Source organism: Coturnix japonica, chromosome 5 (assembly GCF_001577835.2).
Source record: "Coturnix japonica isolate 7356 chromosome 5, Coturnix japonica 2.1, whole genome shotgun sequence".
Taxonomy (NCBI): domain Eukaryota; kingdom Metazoa; phylum Chordata; class Aves; order Galliformes; family Phasianidae; genus Coturnix; species Coturnix japonica.
The window spans coordinates 1,893,093-1,916,281 of NC_029520.1; the positions used below are offsets into that span (position 1 = coordinate 1,893,093).

Consider the following 23,189-nt stretch of genomic DNA (forward strand, 5'->3'; position numbering starts at 1 on the left):
AATAGGGGAAAAACAAGTCTGATTCTTTTTCTTTTGCGTGAACATATGTACTACTAGAATTAATCTTTTGAAAGCCATAAATTACTTGGAGTAAAATCTGTGCTACTAAGCAGAAAATCTATCCTGCTGAGGAAAAAAAAGTATGAGTTCTTCAGTATAATATCTGGTTTGGTGGGAAAAGAAGGGGGAAGATTTTTCAGCATCACTATGGTGTATTTTGGCAGGCTAGTAAATGATAGGTTTGATTTGCTATTGTGAAAATAATAATTCTGAATTTTGGATTTACAATAAGGATTGCTCAGGCATAAAGAAATATGATGCAAAGTTTCTACTGCTCCCAAGCAATCTTTTTCTTTTCTATGGGAATGATGTGAGTTATACTGAAAATGGGCTTTTCTTCTGCTGATGTGGGAACTGGAAGTGGCACAGAGTGCTGATCAGTAATTCCTGAGGCTGGAGTTTGTTTCAGGGACATCTGGAGTACTCACTGACCAACTCCCTATTTGATATTCTCTCCTTACCCTTAAAAATATCATCATGCCATATCTGTTCAGCGCCAAAACCAGTAGCATGTTGAACAAAGTTACCATGCCTTAATGATTTTAGTTTACCCATGAGACAGAGTTAATGTCTTCGGTGTTGCATATTTATGGTTCTGTTTTGTGTATTTAAATTTGCATCAATTTGTTTTTACAGTTGTAAATAATAATAATAAAAGGTCTGTGCTATTTTTTTCCAGTTAGGATAATAATATTTATTACCATAATTAAATTTTGGTGAAGAACAGTAGAAGGAACTCAGCACTTAGACGCAGGAATTTTAGCTTTATTTTAAGGAATATTTTCCAAATAAACATGCCTCGTTCTTTAATGCTGGAGTTAAATCAGTTTGCATTTGGAGTCGTAAGTGAAATTTATTTTCTCTTATTAACTTAACTGAGCTTGACTGTGGCTTTCCCTGTTTTTTCACTGCAGATATTGATGAGTGTGCTGCCAAGATGCATTACTGCCATGCTAATACTGTGTGTGTTAACTTGCCTGGATCCTATCGTTGTGACTGTGTCATGGGATATGTCCGAGTGGATGATTTCTCCTGTACAGGTGAGCTCAAACATTAATATCAGTGTTGCTCTCTATCGTGTGTAGTATTTGGTTTCTGTTTAGTCTCTGGACCACAACAGCTATATTCTATTTGGCCTTTTTCACAGTTGAGGGTACAAGTGGTGTGGGGTTTATTTTCTCCCTGTGATGCCCAATGGGATTAACTGGCAAGTGGCTCAGGAAGCCCTGCAATAGGTGTAGAGTGAGTGCTCTTGTCATCCAGGACAGGGTCCCTTCACATCCCACCACTTGTGTGTGAGGTGGGCAGCTGCAGATCAGATCATGTCAGGTTCACAAGCACCGATGTGTCTATCACCTCAATCTGTAGCTCCATTCCTGTTTCTTCATGGGAGAATAACTTGTCCAAACCATTGGAACTTGCTTAATTATTTAGCAAGAATGTGAAAAGGATACGTTTGCGTGGTGAGAAGAAGTAATGTACATTAACTGGAGTTTAAACTGGGCAATGAATTGAAGCAAAAAATTATCCAGGAGGAAAAGTTTTATAGTCAAAGTTGAGATAAATATGTGAGGACAAAACTGATGATGTATTGTTAAGTGGCGTGAATAGTGTTAATACTGAGAAATAATATCTTCAGATCAGTGTCATGTTATTTAGAGAAGAAACGGTGCAGTGTGGTCAGCTGTGACAACCAACAATCTAATTATGCCTTTTTAGTGTAGCAAAATGATTTGGAGGTAGTTGGATCTCCTTTCCAGCTACAAGTTTTTAAGGGACTTTCCCTGGCAATTGTTAAGAAAGAAGTGAGAAGCTACTGAAATGCTTTGGCTAATTGTACCTAACTGGACAGCATCTTTCAATCTCAACCATCAAAAAAAGGCTGATTATGGGATTATTTTGGTGGTGCACCTGCCTGGTAAAGAATGAAAACATCAGACAGATTTATTGAAATGGAAATAAGCAAACTTGACACGATATCAGGTTTAGAATTGCGCTGGGTGCGCTATTCATTCAAGTGAAAAGATGACACAGGAGTATTCAATAGGAGAATGATTTCCAGCCTGGAATAATTATATTGTAATACATATGTATCACAAGTCCTCTTTAGGGGAAGGTCGTAGGAAATGTAGGCTTTCGGGATGACAGCATGTTTTGTAGCTCTGATTATGTAGTTTAAAAAACTTCAGGAAGTTCCTGCTCACCTCTTGAGAGATGCTGATACTAAATAGCTGTATGTAAGTTTTTTCTTGTTCTTTTATATGCTAGGAAAGATTCAGAACTTAAGTTTTGTTCTCAGTGTGTGCGTCATATAAAGTAGCGATTTTCACTGTGATGGGGAAGGCGTTTTTGATAGTTGACACTTGCTTTCCATATATGTATTACTAGTTTCCCAATGTTCCTTTCCTTCCATCGAGGCAGTATCATTAAGCATGCAAATGGTTTAGAAAGCAGGATATTTGTGATGTACAGAAAAGCTGTGAAGAGTAGTAAGACAAGTTAAATGAATGTGCATACACAACAAAAATCCAGAATGGATGTAACTGAGAAATAATGGAATGAATGAGGTAAATATTTCTCGCAACTTTTATTGTCATGCTAAAGTGACTTCTCTTTTCTTGACATCATAGATAAAAAGCACAGCAAGTATATAACATAATTGAGGAGAAGCTTGGTTCATTGCCAGATAATAGTATGTTACAATAATAAATGTTATTTAAAATAAGTGTGCAATAGAAGAGAAATAAAACAGGTGGGAAATACTTAACTAGATTCCCCACATGCTGGCACCAATGTATAGCAGGCACGAGCGAAACAGATTATTGCTATAACTCCATTTTATTTTATTTTTCTCTTTGTTCAAACTAAGTGAAAAATTATTGTGTCACTGAAGTATGTATTTGGGGACAATAATTTGTTGAGATGACTCTAATTCATAAAGGTGCACAGTGTCTTCTGCTGAGGCAGGGGCTGTTGTGAAATGCTTGTATTACTGGCCATCCCCATGTTTGCTGGCCCTTGTGGTCCAGTGGCTCATTGTCAAAAGTTGAATAGCAGTGATATGTGGAAGCCATTTATTTTGAGCTGAATAAGGCATTTCAGTTTGCAGTTGGGAGGTTTATCTTTTCATAAAGAAATTAAGGGAATATTGAAATGCTGGGGCAGTTTGGACACAACAACATTTAATTTGAATGGAAATGTTTAATTTGCCTGTTGATGACTATTAGGTATACAGCTTCCTGTGAATTTTCTCATAGACCTTCATGCTTTTCAAACAAACTTGTACTGTTTTGATGCTGTTGATTTTCATAAACCCCCCAAAGATTTGTTGAATAATGTTTCTAAGCCCTGATAGTAAGAACTGTGAAGAAGGAACTTCCATCAATATGGCAAACAGCTGCTGTATTGGAAACTGTGCTGAGTGCATAGAGAATGCTGTTACGGAGACACAAGTGTAACTAAAATAATACTCTGAATGAATGCAGAATTGTGTTAAAATCTGAAATATCATTTAAAATGAGGTAATGAATATTAAAAATTAATATAAGTGTCACCGAAGCAGACGACCTGGTGAGCAGAGGTTCACCCCATGGCATTTTCTGATAGGTTAGTCAGCCTGGCAGTCGCTTTGACCTACATTCACCAGGGAAGATACATTAATAATGTTTTTGTGCTTTCCTTTTCCTGGAGCTTTGAGCTCTGAATGTTAATTAAGTTGTTCGGTGGAAGACAGTTTTATTAAGAAAGTCACCCTTGAATAGGAAACTTCTTTCAATCTCTCCCAGTGACACTGACAGGTTGTTTATCTGTTCTCTGGTAAATCACAGTCTTGGTCTTTCTGAAAATGGCAGCAAGATTTGTTGCTCCAGATGCTCTCATTTACTAGAAACTACTGATTTAAAGTATTTTATTGACTACCTCAGGCTTATACCTTGCTTGCTTGTTGAGAAATTAGTTTTTTGATGGCTTTCTTCTTATGTAGCGGTTGGGCAGTTTGTTTCAAATGTGTGTATGGTTTAATGCTTTTTTTTAAATTTATTTCATTTATTATTTTTTTTTAAAGTATTATAAATTCTGAATTAAAAACTGATATTTTGGTGGGCTGCATCAGTTCTCTCGTAAGATTTTGTAACTGTGTGTCAGTTCTTCTGTAGTTCGGAACAACAAGGTATAGTTTCTTTGCCCCGCTGTCATTGAATCAAGTTAGCAAATGCTGTGTTATATTAATTAGCACTAAGCTGTCCACAGTAACTAGATATATTGTGCTGAAAGAATGGGCAGATGTAGAGTTCTGTGAAATATACATTCGAATGGGAGGAAAAACAAGCAACAACGTTCTCCTGCTCTTTCCTTCTTCCCCTCTTCCATCCAAGAAAGGTAACTCAACTGCAGAAATTTCCCGCTGTGGTCGGGGCAAAAATTGCTCAAATTGTTTGCTATCACTGAAATTGATGCCTTGAGAATTTTGATGCTGGAATTTACCTGTCAGGTTCAAGATGGTGTATTTGACCCCATAATAATACTAATAATGCAGCAAGCTTCGCAAGGGTGAAGTGGCAATCAGGGCAGGTTGCTGGCCTCTCATCCAGAACCACTGCATATGTCTGAAAAGGAAGCTGTTAGGTAGCCAATTGATAATATAGTCACTCTGAATGAAAGTGCTCTTACTGCAATCCAATCTACTGACACTCTTTACTGCCTCTTTTTAGTGAACCGAATTAGCATTCAAATAGGAAACTTTCGTGTGTGTGTGTGTGTGTGTGTGTGTGTGTGTGTGTGTGTGTGGCACTTGGATTTTCCACACACTGCAAAGTCTTGCTTGCTCTCAGAGGTCAATAAAAAAATGTTGCCACAGTTCATGTGATGGCCAGAACAGATTTGTCTGCTAGCTGGAAACCTGAATTCTGGGTCAGTAGGCATACAGGATAGGTCTGTAATGGGATAGTTTTCATGCTCTTTCAAGGGAAGCACATTCTTTGGATGTTCTAAAGCATCTTGTCTTGCACTAGATGATTTTAAAAGAAACATAATGAAAATAGAAATTGGATTTAGGTCATAGTTGTGTGTCACCATTTATAGATTAGATAGCAGATGTTTAGTATGGTGAGTATTACTGGGGGTAAGTACCTCAGTGAGATCTGAACTTTTTTTTTGACACTAACACATAAAGTGCTCTGAAGTATTCCCTATTATCCTTCTATGATCTTGATTTTTGTGCTTCTCTTCTTGTTGCAGCTTATCTTCAGGGCAACACTTGGACATTTAGAAATGCATTTGGAAATTGGTCTTAAGTCGGAATGAATGGTTGGTGCTAGGGTTGCATTAATTCAGCAGGCATGAAATAACTCTGATTCAAGCCCCTTCTTTCCTGAGGTCTTTATGTGTTGATTTTTAAGAGGCTGGACAGGAATTGTCTCCTAGATTTAGGTAGTTTTCTTTTGTTTCAACTACAGTCAATAGCATCTCTGTTCCCAGAACTGTGAAGGAAAACATTGTTTAGTTTCAGGTGCCTTGAAACAGAGAAACGTTTGTTTGGAGTCCCTCAGAGGGCTGTTGGCTGAGTTCAGCAGCAGGAAATCTATGCACCAGTGAGTATTGTCTGCATCAGAGAACATTTCTTTGCTCTGCAGGACAAGTCAGCAGACAACTAGAAGAGACAACTAGAAGATTTCTCAATCTAGCAAAACAAAAAGAGAGTGAATGCTTGTCAGGTGACTGATACCTGCATGGAACTTGACACAGAACTCATCAGCTCCAAGGAAAGCTTTCAATTGCTTTCACTTTGTCATGAGTGAAGTCCTGTACAGAGAGAACTAGCACGCTAGTGCCGTGTATAATGATTTATAACGCTACTATTGCAACAACACTGTTATTATTTACAATAATATTAAATGGAGCTGTGCTGACGTGGTCAAGTTAGCTTTTTAGTGCATCCCTAGAAGACTGATATGTATTTAGTTGCTGTTTTGAAAAAGGAGATGTTGAAATACAGGGAAGTGGAGTTTCTTGCTCAAACTGAGACAGTTGGAGAGTCTAGGAAATGGAGTCTGAAATATTCAGTATGGGTAAAGCACGGACTTGCACCAAAAATGTTGAATATTTCCATAGGAAATAATAGCAGTTCATTGAAGCACGGTGAGCACAGGCCTTGAGTAACCACATGACCCTCATGTCGTAAATCTTCCCCTGTGCTTTCTTGTTCTCAAGGTATAGATGCATTTCTAATTTGTCCAGAAGATCTGGTAATACTTTCAAGTCTTTCTGACATACCAATTTTCTGTAACTTTATTAATAGTAAAATTAATTAAACAACTGACTGCAAATTGTGCTGGTAGTTATATTTCTTGACTTAGGGACAATTAGTGTAGACTTCTTAGGTGCGGCCATTTGTGCTAGTAGATATGCTATCACATATCATCCCTTTTATTTTTAATTCTCTTAGTCCTTACTCAGCCACTAGGGAAGGCTTGTTTAATCACTAAGCTAAATCTCCACAATTTAAGCCCGTCACCTTTTCTCACATTCTATTTTCAGGTCTTTTTAATATTTAAAATCTCTTTTCATGAATATGCTCTATTCTTCCCATCTTTAAAGTCTATTTTTAGGTTAATGGCTGGACTTATACAGAAGTGTTCCAAGGTTTTTTTATAACTCAATCAGAATGATCTGGGTCTGTGTCTCCCAGATTTGTGGTGTCTCGGAAGCTTTTTCATGTCCAGCTGCAAGATAGTTAATGTGTGTCAAGGAAAGAGCTCTAAAGCATGATCCCCAGGTAAAGGGCACAGTGAGCATGGGTTAAATGGATGACTCAACTTAGGACCGTGAGAAATCATATGGGTGGATCTACTGCCAAAGAATGGTTAGCCAAGCACAATACTGATTCACATATGCATCTCTTACAAAGAAATTACATACAGGGGAAGAGGAGCCCTGAGAGGTGGATTGCAGGAATGCCAAATTCTTACTGCTTTGATTTAAGAACTGACAACTAGGATCAGGGATGCTACTGCTAGACCTCTGGGAAGGCCAGGGACTTGCAGTCTATTACTTTGCATTTGACAGATATTTGAGTTGAGGAGTTCCTGGTGAAAGGCTGAGTGCCATGGTAGATGAGACCAGTCTGCCAAGGAGCAACTAGCATAGCTGTGAAGTGTGCAGCACTTAGCTGATCTGCTGTTGGAACTTGTATTTGCTGCCTGAATATAAGATCTGCAGAATAAGGCCTTTATTTCTGAAACAAAGGAATTATGTAGAGCTTGTTAAGCTCAAAAGAATGTTTTTCATAAAGTTCATGGTGCTTATGTCTGATAAGCTTTTCCCAACAGTGAGAAATATGCATGCCAAAGGTTTTTCTTTTCAATCTGTGTGTATTTTATACTCAAGGAAATAATATATTTATGTTTCTTCCTTCGCTATGATCTCATTTTTGTACCTGTGCTGAATATTTCATGGATGTGTGCATATTGATTGGAGAAAGTTAATATTTTATTAACAGCTATTGATTTTTAAATATCAGTTACTGTGTATAAGTGATCAAAGAATTGCCTTCTGAGCTATCATAGATATGGAAAAAACCTTAGGACCTGGGTTTAATGATGGCAATCTGGTATTTGTTTGAAGTAGCTGGGCTGTGTGTATGTGTGGATGATGAGACAGCATATCTCTTTCTCTGAAGTGTGCAATGTGATCAGGCCTTGTGAGTTCTCTTGTTCTAGTTTTTGGAGCATCTTTGTGTTCTGTCCATCAACAGAAATGTTGTACTATGCGGAATATTTGGAGGTGAATGCCAGCATGCATGATAGCTTAGCTATCCTAAATTAATACCTGAGTTTGTAAACATCACTGAATAAGCAAAAATCTGTTAGTGTTTCACAAGCATTTCAGAGAGGCAACAATTCTAAGGGGTTCAGAGGAACTGCCACTGGCAAGCAGACTTTCTTGGTCCTTAAGAAATACAGCCTTTGGGAGTGACACAGGGAAGGGGAGCAAGAGATGTGCTTTGATCTCTCACTTTGTAGTTAATATCGTCATACTTTCTGCTTCAGGCTTTTTTTTTCTTTTTTTTTTTCCTTTTTTTTTTCTTTTTTTTTTTTTTTTGATATTTCCTCTAACAGAATGCTATATGAACTGCATTAGTTTTCATGCAGGCAGAGTTTCTGTTCAGGAAGCATAAATGTAGAGCTCAAAGCCAACGTTATTTCTTTGGGTCTTTTTTTTTTTTTTTTTTTTTTNTTTTTTTTTTCTTTTTTTTTTTTTTTGCCGTGTAGTATGAAAATATTCCTATTTAGTTTAATGATTGCATGTAATAATTGCTCATACTGGGGACTGGTGACTCTCAGAAATAACTTCTATTTCTCACTGTCAGAGAAGTTGGGCACAAGGCAAGACAAATGAGTCAGCCTTGCTGATTGTTAGATTAGCCTATTGCCACTTTCATGTGCTTAGTTTTGTTCTTGCTTTTTTTCCTTTACACAGTTAATAAATGAGGTTCATATTTAGAAAATACAGTTTGGAGAGGTTGGGAAAATATAGTTGGGGAAGGCTCTTTTTGCAGAAAACAGGGTTCTCAAGCAAGAGATGATCGCAGAAAGAGAGCCTAATAACCTGTAAGAGTAAAAAAAATATATATTTTTTTCTGTTAATTTCTGGTGAAGAAAAGTTTCCAAATCACAAAATGTTTCCAGGATTATAGAGATCTGGTTTAACCTGCTTTGTGATTCTCATAATGGAAGGTCCTCCTTCACAAAACATAATGTAAATAAACTTTCATAATGCTAACTTCCAATGGACATTTGTCCTTTTTGCTAGTTTTTGGCTTAGGAGCAGAGGAATCCTCTGATTTTTCAGAGCTTTTTTTTTTCAGATAGATTCCTTGGTATCCTAATCTGCATCCCATATTTTACTTAGGCCGTAAATGTCACTTTGCAATAAAGCAGAGACATTCCAAATGTAATCACATTCCAGCACAATGTAAAATGTCATTGTCTTTATTGCATGTGCTGGTATTGTCTACTCCATCCAGAGATAAACGTTCTTCTATTTTGTTCGTTTTTTATATGCTTTTAAGAGTTATGTAAATCCTACACTGCATTATGCAAAATCATCAGTTTTAAGTGATTGAATAGAAAAAGCAAATAGTTCTCAAAACCAAATAGTTCTGCAAAGCATGGCTTTGTAGTGACCAGATGCATTTCCCAATAGAACAGGGAAAAGCAAGAAGTTAGACTCCATCCATTCTTTCAGTACCTTGTATGTCCTTCTTTTCTCTCTAAGTCTTTTTGCCCTCAATGCATCTTCAAGACTCTTTTCAGGTTTGGCAAAGAGCTTGCAGATACAGAGATCTGCAAAGGAAATATCTTGTAGGTGTTCTATTACCTGAGCAGGGAGGTGCTGGCTTATTTTACTCATCAGTGAAGATAGTAAATCCCCACTCCAAGCGACACTTCTCCACCCTCCCTGATCAGTTAATATCTGTACAGATGATGTGGGCTCCTTTGTATTCTTTTCTGTTTTGCTGCTGTTAGAACTGAATTACAGACTGAGACTGTTAAAATGAAAAAGTTAAAGGTGAAAATTGAAAAAAAGAAAAGAAAAAGTAAAATTCTTGGCTGATGTGTGACAGAAATTGAATGTAGTAGAGAGTCGTTGTTTAGGGCACCGGGGCAGTGTGAGATGTATAAGCGTACGTGCTTCTTCAAGGTAGATGCTTTCAGAAGAAACTGAAAGGAATGTTTTTAGAGGCAACAGAACAGCCCTGTCTCATCTGGCATTGATAAATTCTGTCTCCAATTTTGAGTGATGGACTATTTGAGGCTGAATGTTACTGCTACCCATAAAAGACAGTAAGAGGTTTCCTTATTACATAGGTACTGAAGAAATTGTTTTAAAAAGTCATCTTGAAAGACTTAATTCCAGGCAATAGGATTTGAAACATAAATGTTTTAAAAGAAACTTTGGAAACAAGCAGTAGTGAGTTTGGTGAATTTAAAAGTCCTTTAATATTTTGATATGTAAACCACGTAGGCCCTTTTCCAGGGAGCTGACTTTTTGCATGTTTTATCAATAAATAGTCAGATAAGCATTTTTGACTAGCTAAAATATCACTGTAAAAATCAGCAAGGGTTTGTTTTGTTTTTCCTTGTATACTTGGTTTTAGATGGAAATGCTGTATGGCTAAATAGTCAGGTAACAATCAACAGTGAGGCTGCTGAAAGTGAGGTTAACCTGGAAAGCTGCAAGATCCAGAGGCTGGGGTTAGAAATCGTACTGTATGTGCTTATTTAGGTCTAGCGTCAAACTGGACTCTGAGAAAAAGTCTCACTTAAAATTGCAGCTGCTTTTGATTTGTTGCTTTGAGATTGTTGATTTATTAAAAATCATCCGTGTCATTAGATTGCCTGACAGGATCCATAAATTGGATTGGGAACCAAGGGCAGTTATTACTCTATGTGGATTTTATTTCTGTGCTGGAGAAAAGAGGCCAATTAATTCCCTGAAAAAATGAGTTCTTACTACTTTTGAAATATGAAGCTCTCACCTGTTATTTTTTTTTTTTCAGAAGCCCTTAGAGATGTTTGTTTTTCTCACATTATTTCAATGGGTTAATTGCCTTTAACCAAATGTCTGTTCTAATGAAAAGCGTAGTGTGCTTAACACAGTTAATTTGAGATGCTGAGATTAAAACCGATCAGCAAAGTACAGTGAACTTGAGAAACTAGTGTTACATGAAGGTTAAGTGCTTATCATGCTTGGTGAATTCAGACGGCTCTTGAAGAACATTAACAGATCAATGTTGATCCTGTTCTGTAGATGATCCTAATTATATAAGTTTTTGAGCAACAGATGGTATGAGAATAAATCATTACTAAAATGAAAAGCTGTTATACTTGTTTTATTAGCATGGTGCAACTCATGAACTGTTAAGGTTTGTGTACTAAATAAAGCAATATGTAGTAGTTCTTCATAGAAACTTAAGACTAATTAGACTTAAGAACTAATTAATTCATAGGTAAGATTTTTGTAAGGCGATGAGCTGGATGCTGCTGTAGCCCTGTATTGGCTCTCCAGTCAAAACCAATACTTTTTAGGCTGAATGTGAGCTTGCAGTGTTAAGCATCTGCTAGAGATTTTTTAGTTCCTTCCCTTTTTGAACATTAGTCTGGTTAGTGAGTTGTCAGCAAATCTCAGGCTATATGTAGACTTCACCTTGCTTTGAACTCTTCCATCTCTCCTTTCTGTGTATTGTGTGGGAACAGAAAGCAAGTTTTGAGTAATGACCACTGCTTGTGTTTCTCATCTGATAGCTCTGCGAGCCCCAGAGTTCTGTGCAGAGGAAAGGTCTTCTAACTTCTCAGGTCAACTCTGAATCTTTTATTTATTTATTGAGTTATTTAAATCAGTCTTTGCTTGGGAACGTACAGCTTAAGTCACTTATTTGAACATTTCATAGCTTAGAAGATGTGTTTTTGCAAAGGTGGTATTTTCTTTTTTACTCTACTTTTATTTGTCATTGCTGTTATTACAAACTACTTATTAGATTTTTTTAATAAACATTGGAATTCAATGTGATGTTAACTTTTAGAAGCACGTGTTGTTAGGATGAGACATGATACGTACTACAGGAAGAATAACCCCGAGCTATGCCTCTTTGTCAACTCTGGTTGGTTGTTCACTTGTTATGGCACAGAGTAGCTTGAAATGATAGAGCATACTGCACCTTGTACTTTTTAAGATGTTCTTTGTGGAGACAAAAGGTCTTCTCCATTATTATGAGAAATGAAATAAATTCTGTCCAATTATTTGGTTTGCCTAAAATGAAAGGTCATCATTTTTGTTCATGGAGTGTGTTAAATCTTTATGTACTGCAGCTGAATTAGCCTTTCTAGTGCGAAGGCATGAGAAACCTACTCTTATTGCCTCCTGATGAAGAGCGTGCAAGTCTAGTCTTTAAAGTCCGTGCTGTTCTTCTGTCCTCAATGATGTCTGTACTTTCATCGGTGATTCATAGGTAACCACACCACTGTGCTTTCAGTTTTGTCAAAGAACCAATAGGAAATAGAGTATGAAATACGCTTTGAGGTTTTCCTACTGAGTTAATTTGAATAGTCCTATACTACTGCATGAGGTGATTCAGCTAAACGCAGATAAAGATAAGAAGATCAGCCATCCTGAGTGTGAACTTGGTCTTCTGTCAGCCTAAAATGAGAAGCCAGTAATGAACATAATAAAGTCGTATGAAGGCTAGTGGGTGTGTAAGCCAATCCTGGATTCAGTCTTACCCCCAAAATTATTGAGTTAGTAGTATAATATCCATGATTGTTTATTTTTTTTTTCTAAATATGAAACATATTTTCTTTTTATTAAAAACTGGCACCTTGAACTGCTGTTCATCTAGTATTAATTCTTTGACAGCAAACGTGGTTGCCTCAGAGAAAATGTTTGGCCTCCTTACAAATGTAGAAGGAATCCTTCCATCCTACTAATGATCATTTTCTACCTCGAACCATAACAATCATTAGTTTCATAATTAAATCCTAGCTACTCATGTTATTCATATGTGTAAAAGAGCTTCTGTTCTGAGTGTTACTGGGCTCAGTAGCATCTGAAGTCTTAGACGCGTTCTGTAAAATGACTGTTTATGTCTGTCAGCTCTGATTTTTTAACTTTTACTTTATTTCACTAAGCAAGAGAGCTTTTTAAAGATATATGTTTTAGTGCTGGGAACAAGATCATTTTTTCTGCCTTCTCTTATTGAGTTGATGCACCTTTGTTGTAGCTGCTATTCATTCAAGTACTGAAAACTCGCAGTCTTTTTCATCTTTTCATTTATTTAAAGAAAACAAGCGTGACCTTCCAAGGAAGAAAGTTAAGTAGGTACATGAATATTATAAGGATCTCAGAAAAATAATCATTTTCATCATTTTTATAGTTCACAAGGAGGAGGACAGTTGATGCTTTCTGATTAAATCCCTTCAAATGCCATTTGCTGCTATAATTTCCATCTGTCACAATACCTTACTATCAACGTCTTCATGCTGTAAGCTCTGATATAAAAAATATGATCATTTAACACGATTAAATTAAAACTGTTTCTGGAAATACTGGCAGGTTATTATGAAATATTGCATATAATTAGATGAAATGAACTTAGTATGACTTAAGTTGATCAGGTAGAAGCAAAAAAGTCAGAGGAAAATAACTGCTGGAGAGTATTTAAAAACATCTGCAACAGCATCAGTTATAGAACTATGATACTTCCATGTGAATCCTTCAAGACCCTTCAAAAAATTGTAATATTTTTGTGTATGTTATCATAGTTTTACAATAAAGTGCAAATTATACACAAAATCCAGGATTTTTTTTTACTCCATATATATATGTGTGTGTGTGTGTATATATATATAATATATATATTATATATATTTATATATATATATAAAATAAGAGTGTGCGTGTGTGNGTGTATATAAATATAAATATATATATATATATATATATATATATATATATATATATATATAATATATAATAGGAGTAATGATATCTCTTGCCCTGCATATAACTTCATTGTGGAGCAGGAAAGTTTAGTGTTAGTAGCATGAATTTCAGCCATTGTATAACACTGATGCCCACAATTTTTCCTATAGTTTCTTGAAATTTGTGTATTAACACAAATGTGTTTTTTGTTTAACAGAAAATACTGTTAAATATTCTGATGTGTTTCATCTCAGTTAATTTTTGTTTGAGTTTTTCCTTTCTGGTGCTCAGTGTTATCTCAGTTTTTTTTTTTAGTATGGGGTTGTACATTAGCTCCTTTTTAGAATATAAAGCTATTTGTGTTCTATTTTATTGATTCATTTGCTTTGTTATTCTGCGTCTTTTATTATTGTCAAATGGAAATAATTAATATCTTATTTCTTTGCTTTTTCATCATTCTGTGTGCAGCTGGCTGAAATTTGAGTTACAAAGCTTCTCCCATTGTATGTGTTGCTCAGAGAGACTCTATTTTCAGGTTTAGTTTAGTTTGTTTTTTTTTTCCCTGTACTGTTGCTTGTCTTCTTTAAATCTTTTTATATTCCAATGCCTGACCCAATGGTTATCAAACCAGCACTGATCAGAGATGCGGTGTTCCCTTTCAGCCTAGATGGAATATGAGAAAAGCCCATCCTAAAATGATGCGGTAATCCTTTTGTAGTTAATGGTCTTCTTTCGATGGCTATATTATTATTATACAACTTACATTGTGACTTTTCAAGCAATAAATGGCACTCAGCAAGCAGCGCAGAATAGTAAGTGTTTCTATTTGAAAGGGGTTTTGAGAACCTTACAAAACAAAGTTGTGGGCTATAATAATGTCAAGTATTTCAAAGGGAATAAACACAAAATATCAGTCTTCCTTGTGAATTGTTCAGAAAGAGAATGGAAAGTAGGAGTGTATTTTAGCAGGATGGGTTAGAAGGAAAAAAATTGACTTGGGATGCAGAATAAGCCATTGGTTTACCCAATCCAAATGTGCTGGTTTCCTGTAGCTGCTTGGACTAGTGACGATTCAGGGGAACACTGCATGGCATTTGTTTCATCTGTAATCTTCACAGTTCTGTCAACTGGCATAAGGGGGCAAATCAGTATCAAAATAAATCCTTTTTCTTTCTTTTTAAATTATTAATATTTATCGATTCAAATTATTATTCATTTTTAACATCTTAATTCAGGGATCTTTTCCTGATGCAATGGTGTGCTTGTCAGCGTTATGCATAGGAGTACTGCTTCTGTTGCTGTAAAATGGAGATTAGATGTTGGGCTCTAAATGACATCCAATTTGTATGTATGGGAGCTCGTGGCTGGAGGCTTCCTCTAGGGAATTCATCACTGTTATGCCGCAGGCCCTGTCTGTGTGTTCAGGTTTTCTAAGGAGTGGTTAAGATGAAAAGTTCCATTGTCCTCTATGGGAAGAGTTGCTTAATTTCTGTAATGCTAATTTAGTGCTGATTGCAGCACTTGTACATCCTTTGGAAAGGCATATACCTCTTTTCTGCAACAGTATTCTTTGTTCACAGGCATCTATCAGCTGTGTTTCAGAAGCAATGCGCAGAACACGGATCATTAATGATTGGCTTTGAGCCCCTTTAGATGGAAATACTAAAGCACTGAAATAATAGCTTTTTGGCTAAACTACGTTCCAACTGTAATTATATCACTGACTTTTCTTGTGCCCGCCCTGTAAGACACCAGTGGGAGCAGCAGGTGGAGGAACTGGGGTATCATTTCCCCTTCCTCGTTATAGGGAAGAATTTATCTGAGAAATAGACAGCAAAGACGTTTTTTTTCCTTGCTGATATTTCATCTTGATATTGGAGGGGACATTTCTTTCTGATGTAGGTTTTGACTCAGATTAAAGTAGTGTTTGTTCTCCCTTGACTTTCTTCATGATGTGGTCAGGCACTGGAATGGACTGCCCAGGGAGGTGGTGGAATCACTGACCCTGGGGGTATTCAAAGAATGACTGGATGTTGTGTTGAGGGCCATGGTTTAGTGGGAGCTATTGGTAATAGGTGAACAGTTGGACTGGATGATCTTTTAGGTCTTTTCCAACCTTGGTCATTCTATGATTCTATGATATTATTTTATGGTATGTAGTATAAAAACATGGAAAATACAGATACTGCTAAAACTAAAAGCAAAAAAGCCAAAAAAGGACGTGCTTTTAGTAAGTTTTATTATTTTTTATTTTACCTGGGTGAGCCAGCCTGGTTAACACTAGAGTGGGATCCAGAAAATATATGCCACTTCATCCCCTAGAAGCACTTGTTTGGTATCTCCACTGTATTTTTGCAGTGCTTTCCATGTTGTTCAATGATTGTAGGTAGCTGAGGTTACTGTCTCTATTCTCCCTCAAATTCTTTGTGAAGTTTTGTTGGAGAAGAGTCACCTTTCTGACATCTTACGCTCTTTTGCATCATTCTTTGCTTGAATTCCTGTTTGACTTTGATAGCAGTAGAATATGTTTGTAGCCAATTTCCTTTGTTTGCCAGTGACTTTTCAAGCATTTGTATTAGAGGTCTTTTAGAGAAGAATATTCTGTTTGAATAAACCTCCATCAACCATGCATCTTCTTTTTCAGCCTTATAAGTGCTGTGTTTGCATAGCTAAGTAATTTGTGTTATTTTTTTAGTGAGAAAAGTGCAAAATAAAGTTGCACAATCCTTATCCTGCAGTTAGTTACAAGAGGCTGAGCAATGCCTGGCACAGGAATTCTGTTTGATCTATCTTTAGTCTCAGCAGAGGCATCTTTACACTGTGCCATGTTTTGCTGTTGTAAGAATGAACAGCTGCAGCCAAAGAAGCTCAGCTTGAGATATAGTCAGGTCTCATAGGACAGGGTTGGTCTAGTGTGACTGATATTACAGTAGAATATCTCCAGGGAAAAATGTAGGTGCTTCTGGAAATGGTGATTCACTAGTTGCCATTCCTATCTACAAATCAAAATTGATTCTGCATAATGAGAGTAAATGTAATGCTAAAGTTGCACGCTTCAAGGGGTAAAATGATTTGATCTCTTCCTTCCATTTACAAATTGTGTGGTATCTTTTGAATGCTGTTGGAGTAAACTGAAGACCCAAGAGGGAAATAGAGACTTCTTTTTCTTTTTAAAGTGCTGAGAGCCCATTTGTCTTAGTTAAACGCACTGGGGGAAGTTAGGTTCAAAGAAAACCATTTGGTAGTTTAGGTGCCTAAATGCTGTGTTAGAAGCCAGTTTTAAAAATGTATTTTTAATAATCTCTGCACTCACTGACTTACTTAGGGGAGTTGCAAGTAGGTGAATATTCTGTTTACTTGCAGCTCTATAAGTACTCCGTCACAAGCATCAAATATAATGGACTCCATCATTTTTACAGCACTTGTATAATTAGAAACTCATGCATAAAACAGAAGGGTGGTAAGTCTGAGGGGGAAACCTAACAGCTTGGCTCTGACTTCTTAAATGACAAACTGAGTTCTAAGTCTTTGTGTCTTCCGTATCAGTGGAAAGGTACGTGCCAACACTCTGCAGGCTTTTCCTTGCATCTCTAATGGGAGCAAAGAAATAATGCGTGCCCTTAACTGTGATTTTATGTGTTCTTGTGTGAGCAGATTGGATCTTTTATCACACACATGCTTACATTACGAAACAACTCCACCTTAATACATTGCAATAGCTCCACTAAGTTTTAGCATAAGCTTGAACTAGGCTTTGTACGGCTTTTGTAATGTTTTTTCATGTGTGGAAGTTAAATTGTCATGGAGTGCTGGCATAAAAAATTCCTTTGAACTTATGTCACTAATACAAAGTTCATCAAGCCGTGATGAAAAGCTGCACCAAAAGGTAAATTTCATACCTTTAGTTATTACTGATTTTGAGAGTTCTGCACAATGAAGCTTGCAGCTGTTGTTGAACTGAAAATACCAGGAAGATGGGATTCTGATATCAGCTTCATAAAATATGCAGCTTCCACAATTTTCATGGATAAAAAGCAGCCTGTCCTTTTAGTTTATGTCATATTGCAATTATAAATAAATCAGTACCATATTGCTTTAGGGGGCTTTTTTTTTTTTTTTTTTTTTTTTTTTTGACACAATGCAGGTGTTTGGACTCTATTTAGCTCTGAGCAAAACAGGCAGAATAAAACTGTATCTTAAGATGTAATGGTAACAGGCATCTCTCCTGCAAACTGTAATTTAGGCATTGGCAACTGCTGTGCTGCCTCAGATTCTGTCATTCTTTGTGATTTCTTTATTTTCCTAAGTGAATGTCCTATGATTTAGGGAATCTGAGAACTTCATAGAATTGTTCTTGCTATTCATCTGTCACTATTCGTCACTCACCTCTCCTGCCTTGCTGGAACTGTATAATCTCTTTCTTTTTGCACAGTACATCACAATGAGTTCCAAAGCTTTATTTACTCTCTATATGAGAGCTAATGTGTTCTTTGTATGAAGTTATCTGCTTCATAGCTATGTCAAGAGAAGCAATAACTACTCAAAGGAATTTGGAAGACTTAATGGTATACAAATATACATATCGACATGCATAAATTGTGGAACTGGGTCTGGGATTTGTCTTTGTGGGTGTATAGTGTCCAGTTTCTCTGAAGTCAAATATAAATCACATTCACAATTTGGGATCAGGCTGAAGATTACAGGTGTCTTGTGGAGAGAGGCTGTCATACAGACCAGGTTACTGCATACCTCTTATACGTACATAGGATAAATTGATCATAAATTCAATAACAAGGAAGAACTTTAAGATGTTTGGGATCTCACAGATTAGGGCATAGTTCTGTTTCCCATGTGCAGAGTACTGCATTTTTGGTAATTTTGTGAACCATTTCTATTGCCATTGTGGTGTCAGTTACACCATAGACACTACTTAGTATTTTCTAAAAATACAGCGCTGTATTTCATATTTCCTGTGTTCCTTTCACCCCCAGTGCAAAAGTTTGCTTAATGAGAGATTCATTCTAAGCTGTAGGAAAGTAAAGGGAGCTCCTAAGTAATCTGTTACCATTAAATGCAGGAATTACTCTGAATTCTTATGATAGAAACCGGACAATCCTTACTACTACATTTTGGTTCTAAAAGATGTTTTGATCTACATAGGGTTGAGCCACAGTGCTGTGAATCTGGAGACTGAGCAATTTACTCAGCGAATGAGCTTGCAAAAGAGCTTCTTCTTTAGGTGGAATGAGATTGTCAGCTCTTGAAAGCCTAAAGATAACAGGTTTTACGTTTTGTTTTTCCCTTGGTAATAAAGTGAAATTTCTTCTGTAATGGATTTATTTTTTTTTTTTAATATTTGCATCTCTTAATTTGAAATATGCACTCCTTCCCAAACTATTGTAATTAGTTTTGTCTCTAAATCCAATCTGAATCGAACTCTTGGAGAGGGGTGTGGAGAAGGACCATGAATGTGATGCAAGGGTTGGATCGCCTCTCCTTATGAAGACAGGCTGAAGGGACAGAACTGGTTTAGCCTGGGAAAGAGAAGGCTGTGATAAGTCCTCTTTATATAGTAATACAGGCTGCCCTAGTTTGAAGTGTTTACAGATGGTTTTTTAAGTTCACTTTTCAGCATTAAAAAACAACAGAACCCTGCATCGAAACAGGACTAATCTGACTTCAGTAACTGCACATAACTGCAGCAAAGTGGCCAGTTTAAATGGAAAGTGTGACAATTGGGTTTGCTGTTTTCAACCTGTGTGTTTATGGATGCATTCTGGTACTTCTGTATGCATCAAAATGGATAATATTTCCATTATTGATATATATGACATGGGAATTCAATGTCAAAAAACACATGATACTGTGACTCTTCACGCAAATGAGCTAGTAGCAGAGTTTTTATATATTATTTTCATGTTCTTGACTAATTTGACACATCTACTCAACCTACGTGTACTTTCAGTGAGTAGGAAATACAATTTAAATGCAGAAGGACCAATGGTGTATGGTTCCAGCGATTCTTTAGAATATGGCAGCGTCTGTTTTCCACTACAACTATTCCTATCACATTATGTGTACGAATAAGATTACAGTAGTTTTCTTTATGATCTTTGAGTATGTTACTACAAGTTTTCATTGTGGAGTAAATATCTTAACTATACCAAATAATAACTGAAGTTGTTGAGGAACAAGAAACCGTCAGACAGATCTCAGTGATTCTCTCTGAATACCCGTTTGGGAACACAGATCTCATTAAATTGTTATACCAGTTTCTAGATGGTTCTAGGCAGGCTGTTTTAACAGACTATATCAAAATAAAACAAGAAAAAGCATAAGCATAGTTTACATTAGTATTGTATTTAGTAAGCTTGATTTTGGATAGCAAAATGTGACCAAAATCTAATTCCGTGCCAGGAAAAAAAGGGAAGAATTTCTATTTTTTATTTTAAAGTAGACATTCAAGAGGTCTTATTCAGACAGCAAATATGTGAATGCTCAAAATTTTATATTCAAATTAAATCTCACTATTTCTTCCTAATTACCCAAGAGTAGCATGTCTACTCCTTTAGAATGCAGTCTAAATAATTTGGCATTAAACACCAAAAGCTGTTCATTGTGTCTTAAATCACAATAGCATTTTAGTTTCCTATCAAAAGAACTGCAAAGCAGATATTTCTGCTAGTACTTTGTATGTTTAACAGCTCGTAAGGATCAAACTGCAGCATATCCTTATGTTAAGGAAATGGGACTTCTCTGTTGTCATAGAATGGCTTGGGTTGGAGGGGATGATCATCTAGTTTGAACCCTTTAGCCGTGTGTACAGAGTAAAGTTTCTTTTTTATTCAGCCTATTTCAAAGCTATCCTTTTTGTTTCATCAGAATTTCTTGTGAGCTGAAATCCCATTGTTGCTAAGTCCACAATGTTTCCTGATTTCTATTCTTTATTTCTCATTTTTAAGGCCTTAATAATTAAATACATATTTGAATCTTCATGACGTGCAGCAGAGCTTTGTTTGTTCTTTTAAAAGTATTGAGAGGTGGCATTCTCCTTTCACAGTTTTAAAAGGCCGTTGCATTAGTGTAGCCAAACAGCTAATTAATTTTACATGAGAGCATGTATTTTATGCAAGTGGTTTCTTTATTAATAAACAGTGGTAGAATCTGATGACCTTGCTATTCTTTAAGCGAGTGGTATCGCTATTATACGTCTGTTGGTGTATAGCAATGGTTACTGCATTTGCGTTTACATACCCCAGAAGCAGTTGTCCTCCCTCAGTTTAGAGATCAACATTGATTTCTTTTCAATGTTGTAAAAGTAAGAATAAATAGAAATAGTCAGAATCTTTTCACAAAGTTTCCCAGTGATGAATGTTTTCTATTAAGTGTGAAGGCTTTGGGTAACTAATGGAAGGAAATCCTTACAATAATAAAATTGTTCCCATCTTCCGAGCCAGTTTAAATTGGGGCCTATTCTTATAATGAGAATTGAAAGCAGCTATGGTGAAGGACCATTCTATGGGATGTGTCTCCAGTAATTGCATTCCAGTGCCTGTCCTTTTTAGAAGAACATTCTTATCTAATAATAATAAAAACAAGATAGAAAGGTCAACACACTTGTGGAAAAAATAAATCCTAAATCAACTATCCTTTTTAGAATAGGCTTTTGAACTCTGTAAGGGGAAGCAATCCTGATGTTACAATTACCTGTGACTCTTGACTAAAAGGTGCTTAGCTTTGCTGTGTCTATATATTTTCAAACAGTGGTTCTAATTTTCTGTAAAGATTTTGGACAAATCGTTTAACAACTCAACTACTTGATTTTTTTTCCTCAAGAATATACAGAGAGAAAAGAGAGTAAGCCTACTGGTAGTGTCTCTTTCAACAAAGGAAAACAGAAGTATCCTAAGAATTGTAAAGTACTCTTTATAAAACATACCCACGAGATGCTATCTTGTGTAATTATATAAAAAATAATTAATTGCAAATATCTTTTCAGTAAAAAAAAGGGGATGATATTTATATAATATATTTCAAACTTCAAGAGTATGGCAATAATCCATATTTTGCTACTGACAGTTCTGATGTTGGTTGTCGTAGCTTCCTGAAGCCTTTCACAAACACTGCATTTCATGTGCACACAAATCGAGAAAGGCTGTATTTACTTGTAGCTGTTTATTTAGAAATTAACATGCATTTGTATTTACTGACTCTTATTTTTGCTCTGTACGTGCTCTGAATTATTTTGGTGTGATGGTTTTTACTCTACATACAATTTTGCAGTGTGGTTTGGATGGCTTTCTGCAGAATACAGTACCTCAGGCGGCCCAAATCTTTGTGTAGTACTTTGCCTCCCCAGCATGTTCCCTATTGCATTCTTCTACTTCACTGCAGCCCGGAACAGAGAGCTGTTTTTGAAGTAATGCTAAAGAGAACAGGGATGTGTTTCTTTAGTAAGATCAGGGTAGAGAAATGTGTGTACAGATTATTTTGCAGGAAAACAGGTGCCTGAAGGTTGTTGACTTCTTTGGTGTTTGAATAGACCTATTTGTGCTTCATGAAGAGACTGCCTGGCAATAGGCTGGAATGTGTGCATATTTGATGTATGTAAAACACAGGCTCTTGCAACCTGTAGGTGCTTTACCTTTATTAGCCTCAATACATACTTGTGTTTTGAAGAAAGCTGAAGGTCTGTTAAGGAAGTGGCTTCTCAGCTGACATGCATCATGACTCATCAGTCTGCTGTGGCTGAAGGTGTAGCTAATGCAGCTATTAGAAGAGCTGTGATCTTTGATAGCAAATACTTTGTGGACTGATGCAGAGTTTGGTTGTATTTTCAGTCTTGCTCTGGAATTAGTTACCCCTTGCCTTTTGCATGGTGGCACAATAAACACTGGTTGCAAATGTTGGAGTGGTGTGCTGCTTGCTTCAGCAGGGTCTGTCTGTCTTGTCCTCATGCCTGAGTGCAGGGGGATGCAGTGTGGTCCCAACTCTCTCTGTGGCGGTTGGGTGATTGTGCTTATTTTAGCTGTCTCCCATCTATCTGTGTTACTGAGGCTTTAGCAGGAAACAGTCTGTTTTCCCATTGCCACTTACTCTTCCTAGTTTCTTCTTTGGGGATTGAGGAGAAAGGAGGTATTGTGCATGCCCTAGTGTCAGTGTGCATGTAGACCAGACCTGAAGGTGTTTGTTGCACTTTATAGGATGCATTGCTATTTCCTAAAACAAGATATGCAACTGTCTGCTGGAAACTACTTTCTGGGGAATTAACTTTGTTTTTTATGTGATTGTTACCTTTGTAAGGTCATGTAATATTGAAACAAATTCTGTCAGACTGCTCTTGGGTATTGCATTCATCTAGATAAGCTTATTTTATTAGGTTGACTGTGAACAAAGCAAAGATAACTACAGTACTTATCTTTAACCACTGTGTATGCGCTATCATGCAGCACTAACTGTATATAAGCGTCAGTGTCCCCAGATTCATAGTGGACTTGAACTGAAGCAGAAGCAATTTCAGGTTGCCTGAGGCAAGTAGATAACCAGGGTTAACTTCCTAATGGTGGTTTTTTTTTGGTTCTTTTTTTTTTTTTCTTCCCACTTCCTCCCCCCCCCCCTCTTTTTTCCCAATTATATGTTTTCTGTAGATAGTT

General features: G+C 36.6%; 1 protein-coding gene across 4 annotated transcripts in view; it reads left to right on the top strand.

Moving 5' to 3' along the window:
- Window positions 1-23,189, top strand: part of NELL1 (neural EGFL like 1) — a 240,310-nt gene that overhangs the window by 117,754 nt on the left and 99,367 nt on the right. For all 4 annotated transcript variants that reach the window (XM_032444974.1, XM_032444975.1, XM_032444976.1 and 1 more), the window contains exon 13: window positions 975-1,100. In XM_032444974.1, coding sequence (XP_032300865.1) covers window positions 975-1,100 — 126 coding nt within the window. The remainder of the gene's footprint in view (window positions 1-974; window positions 1,101-23,189) is intronic.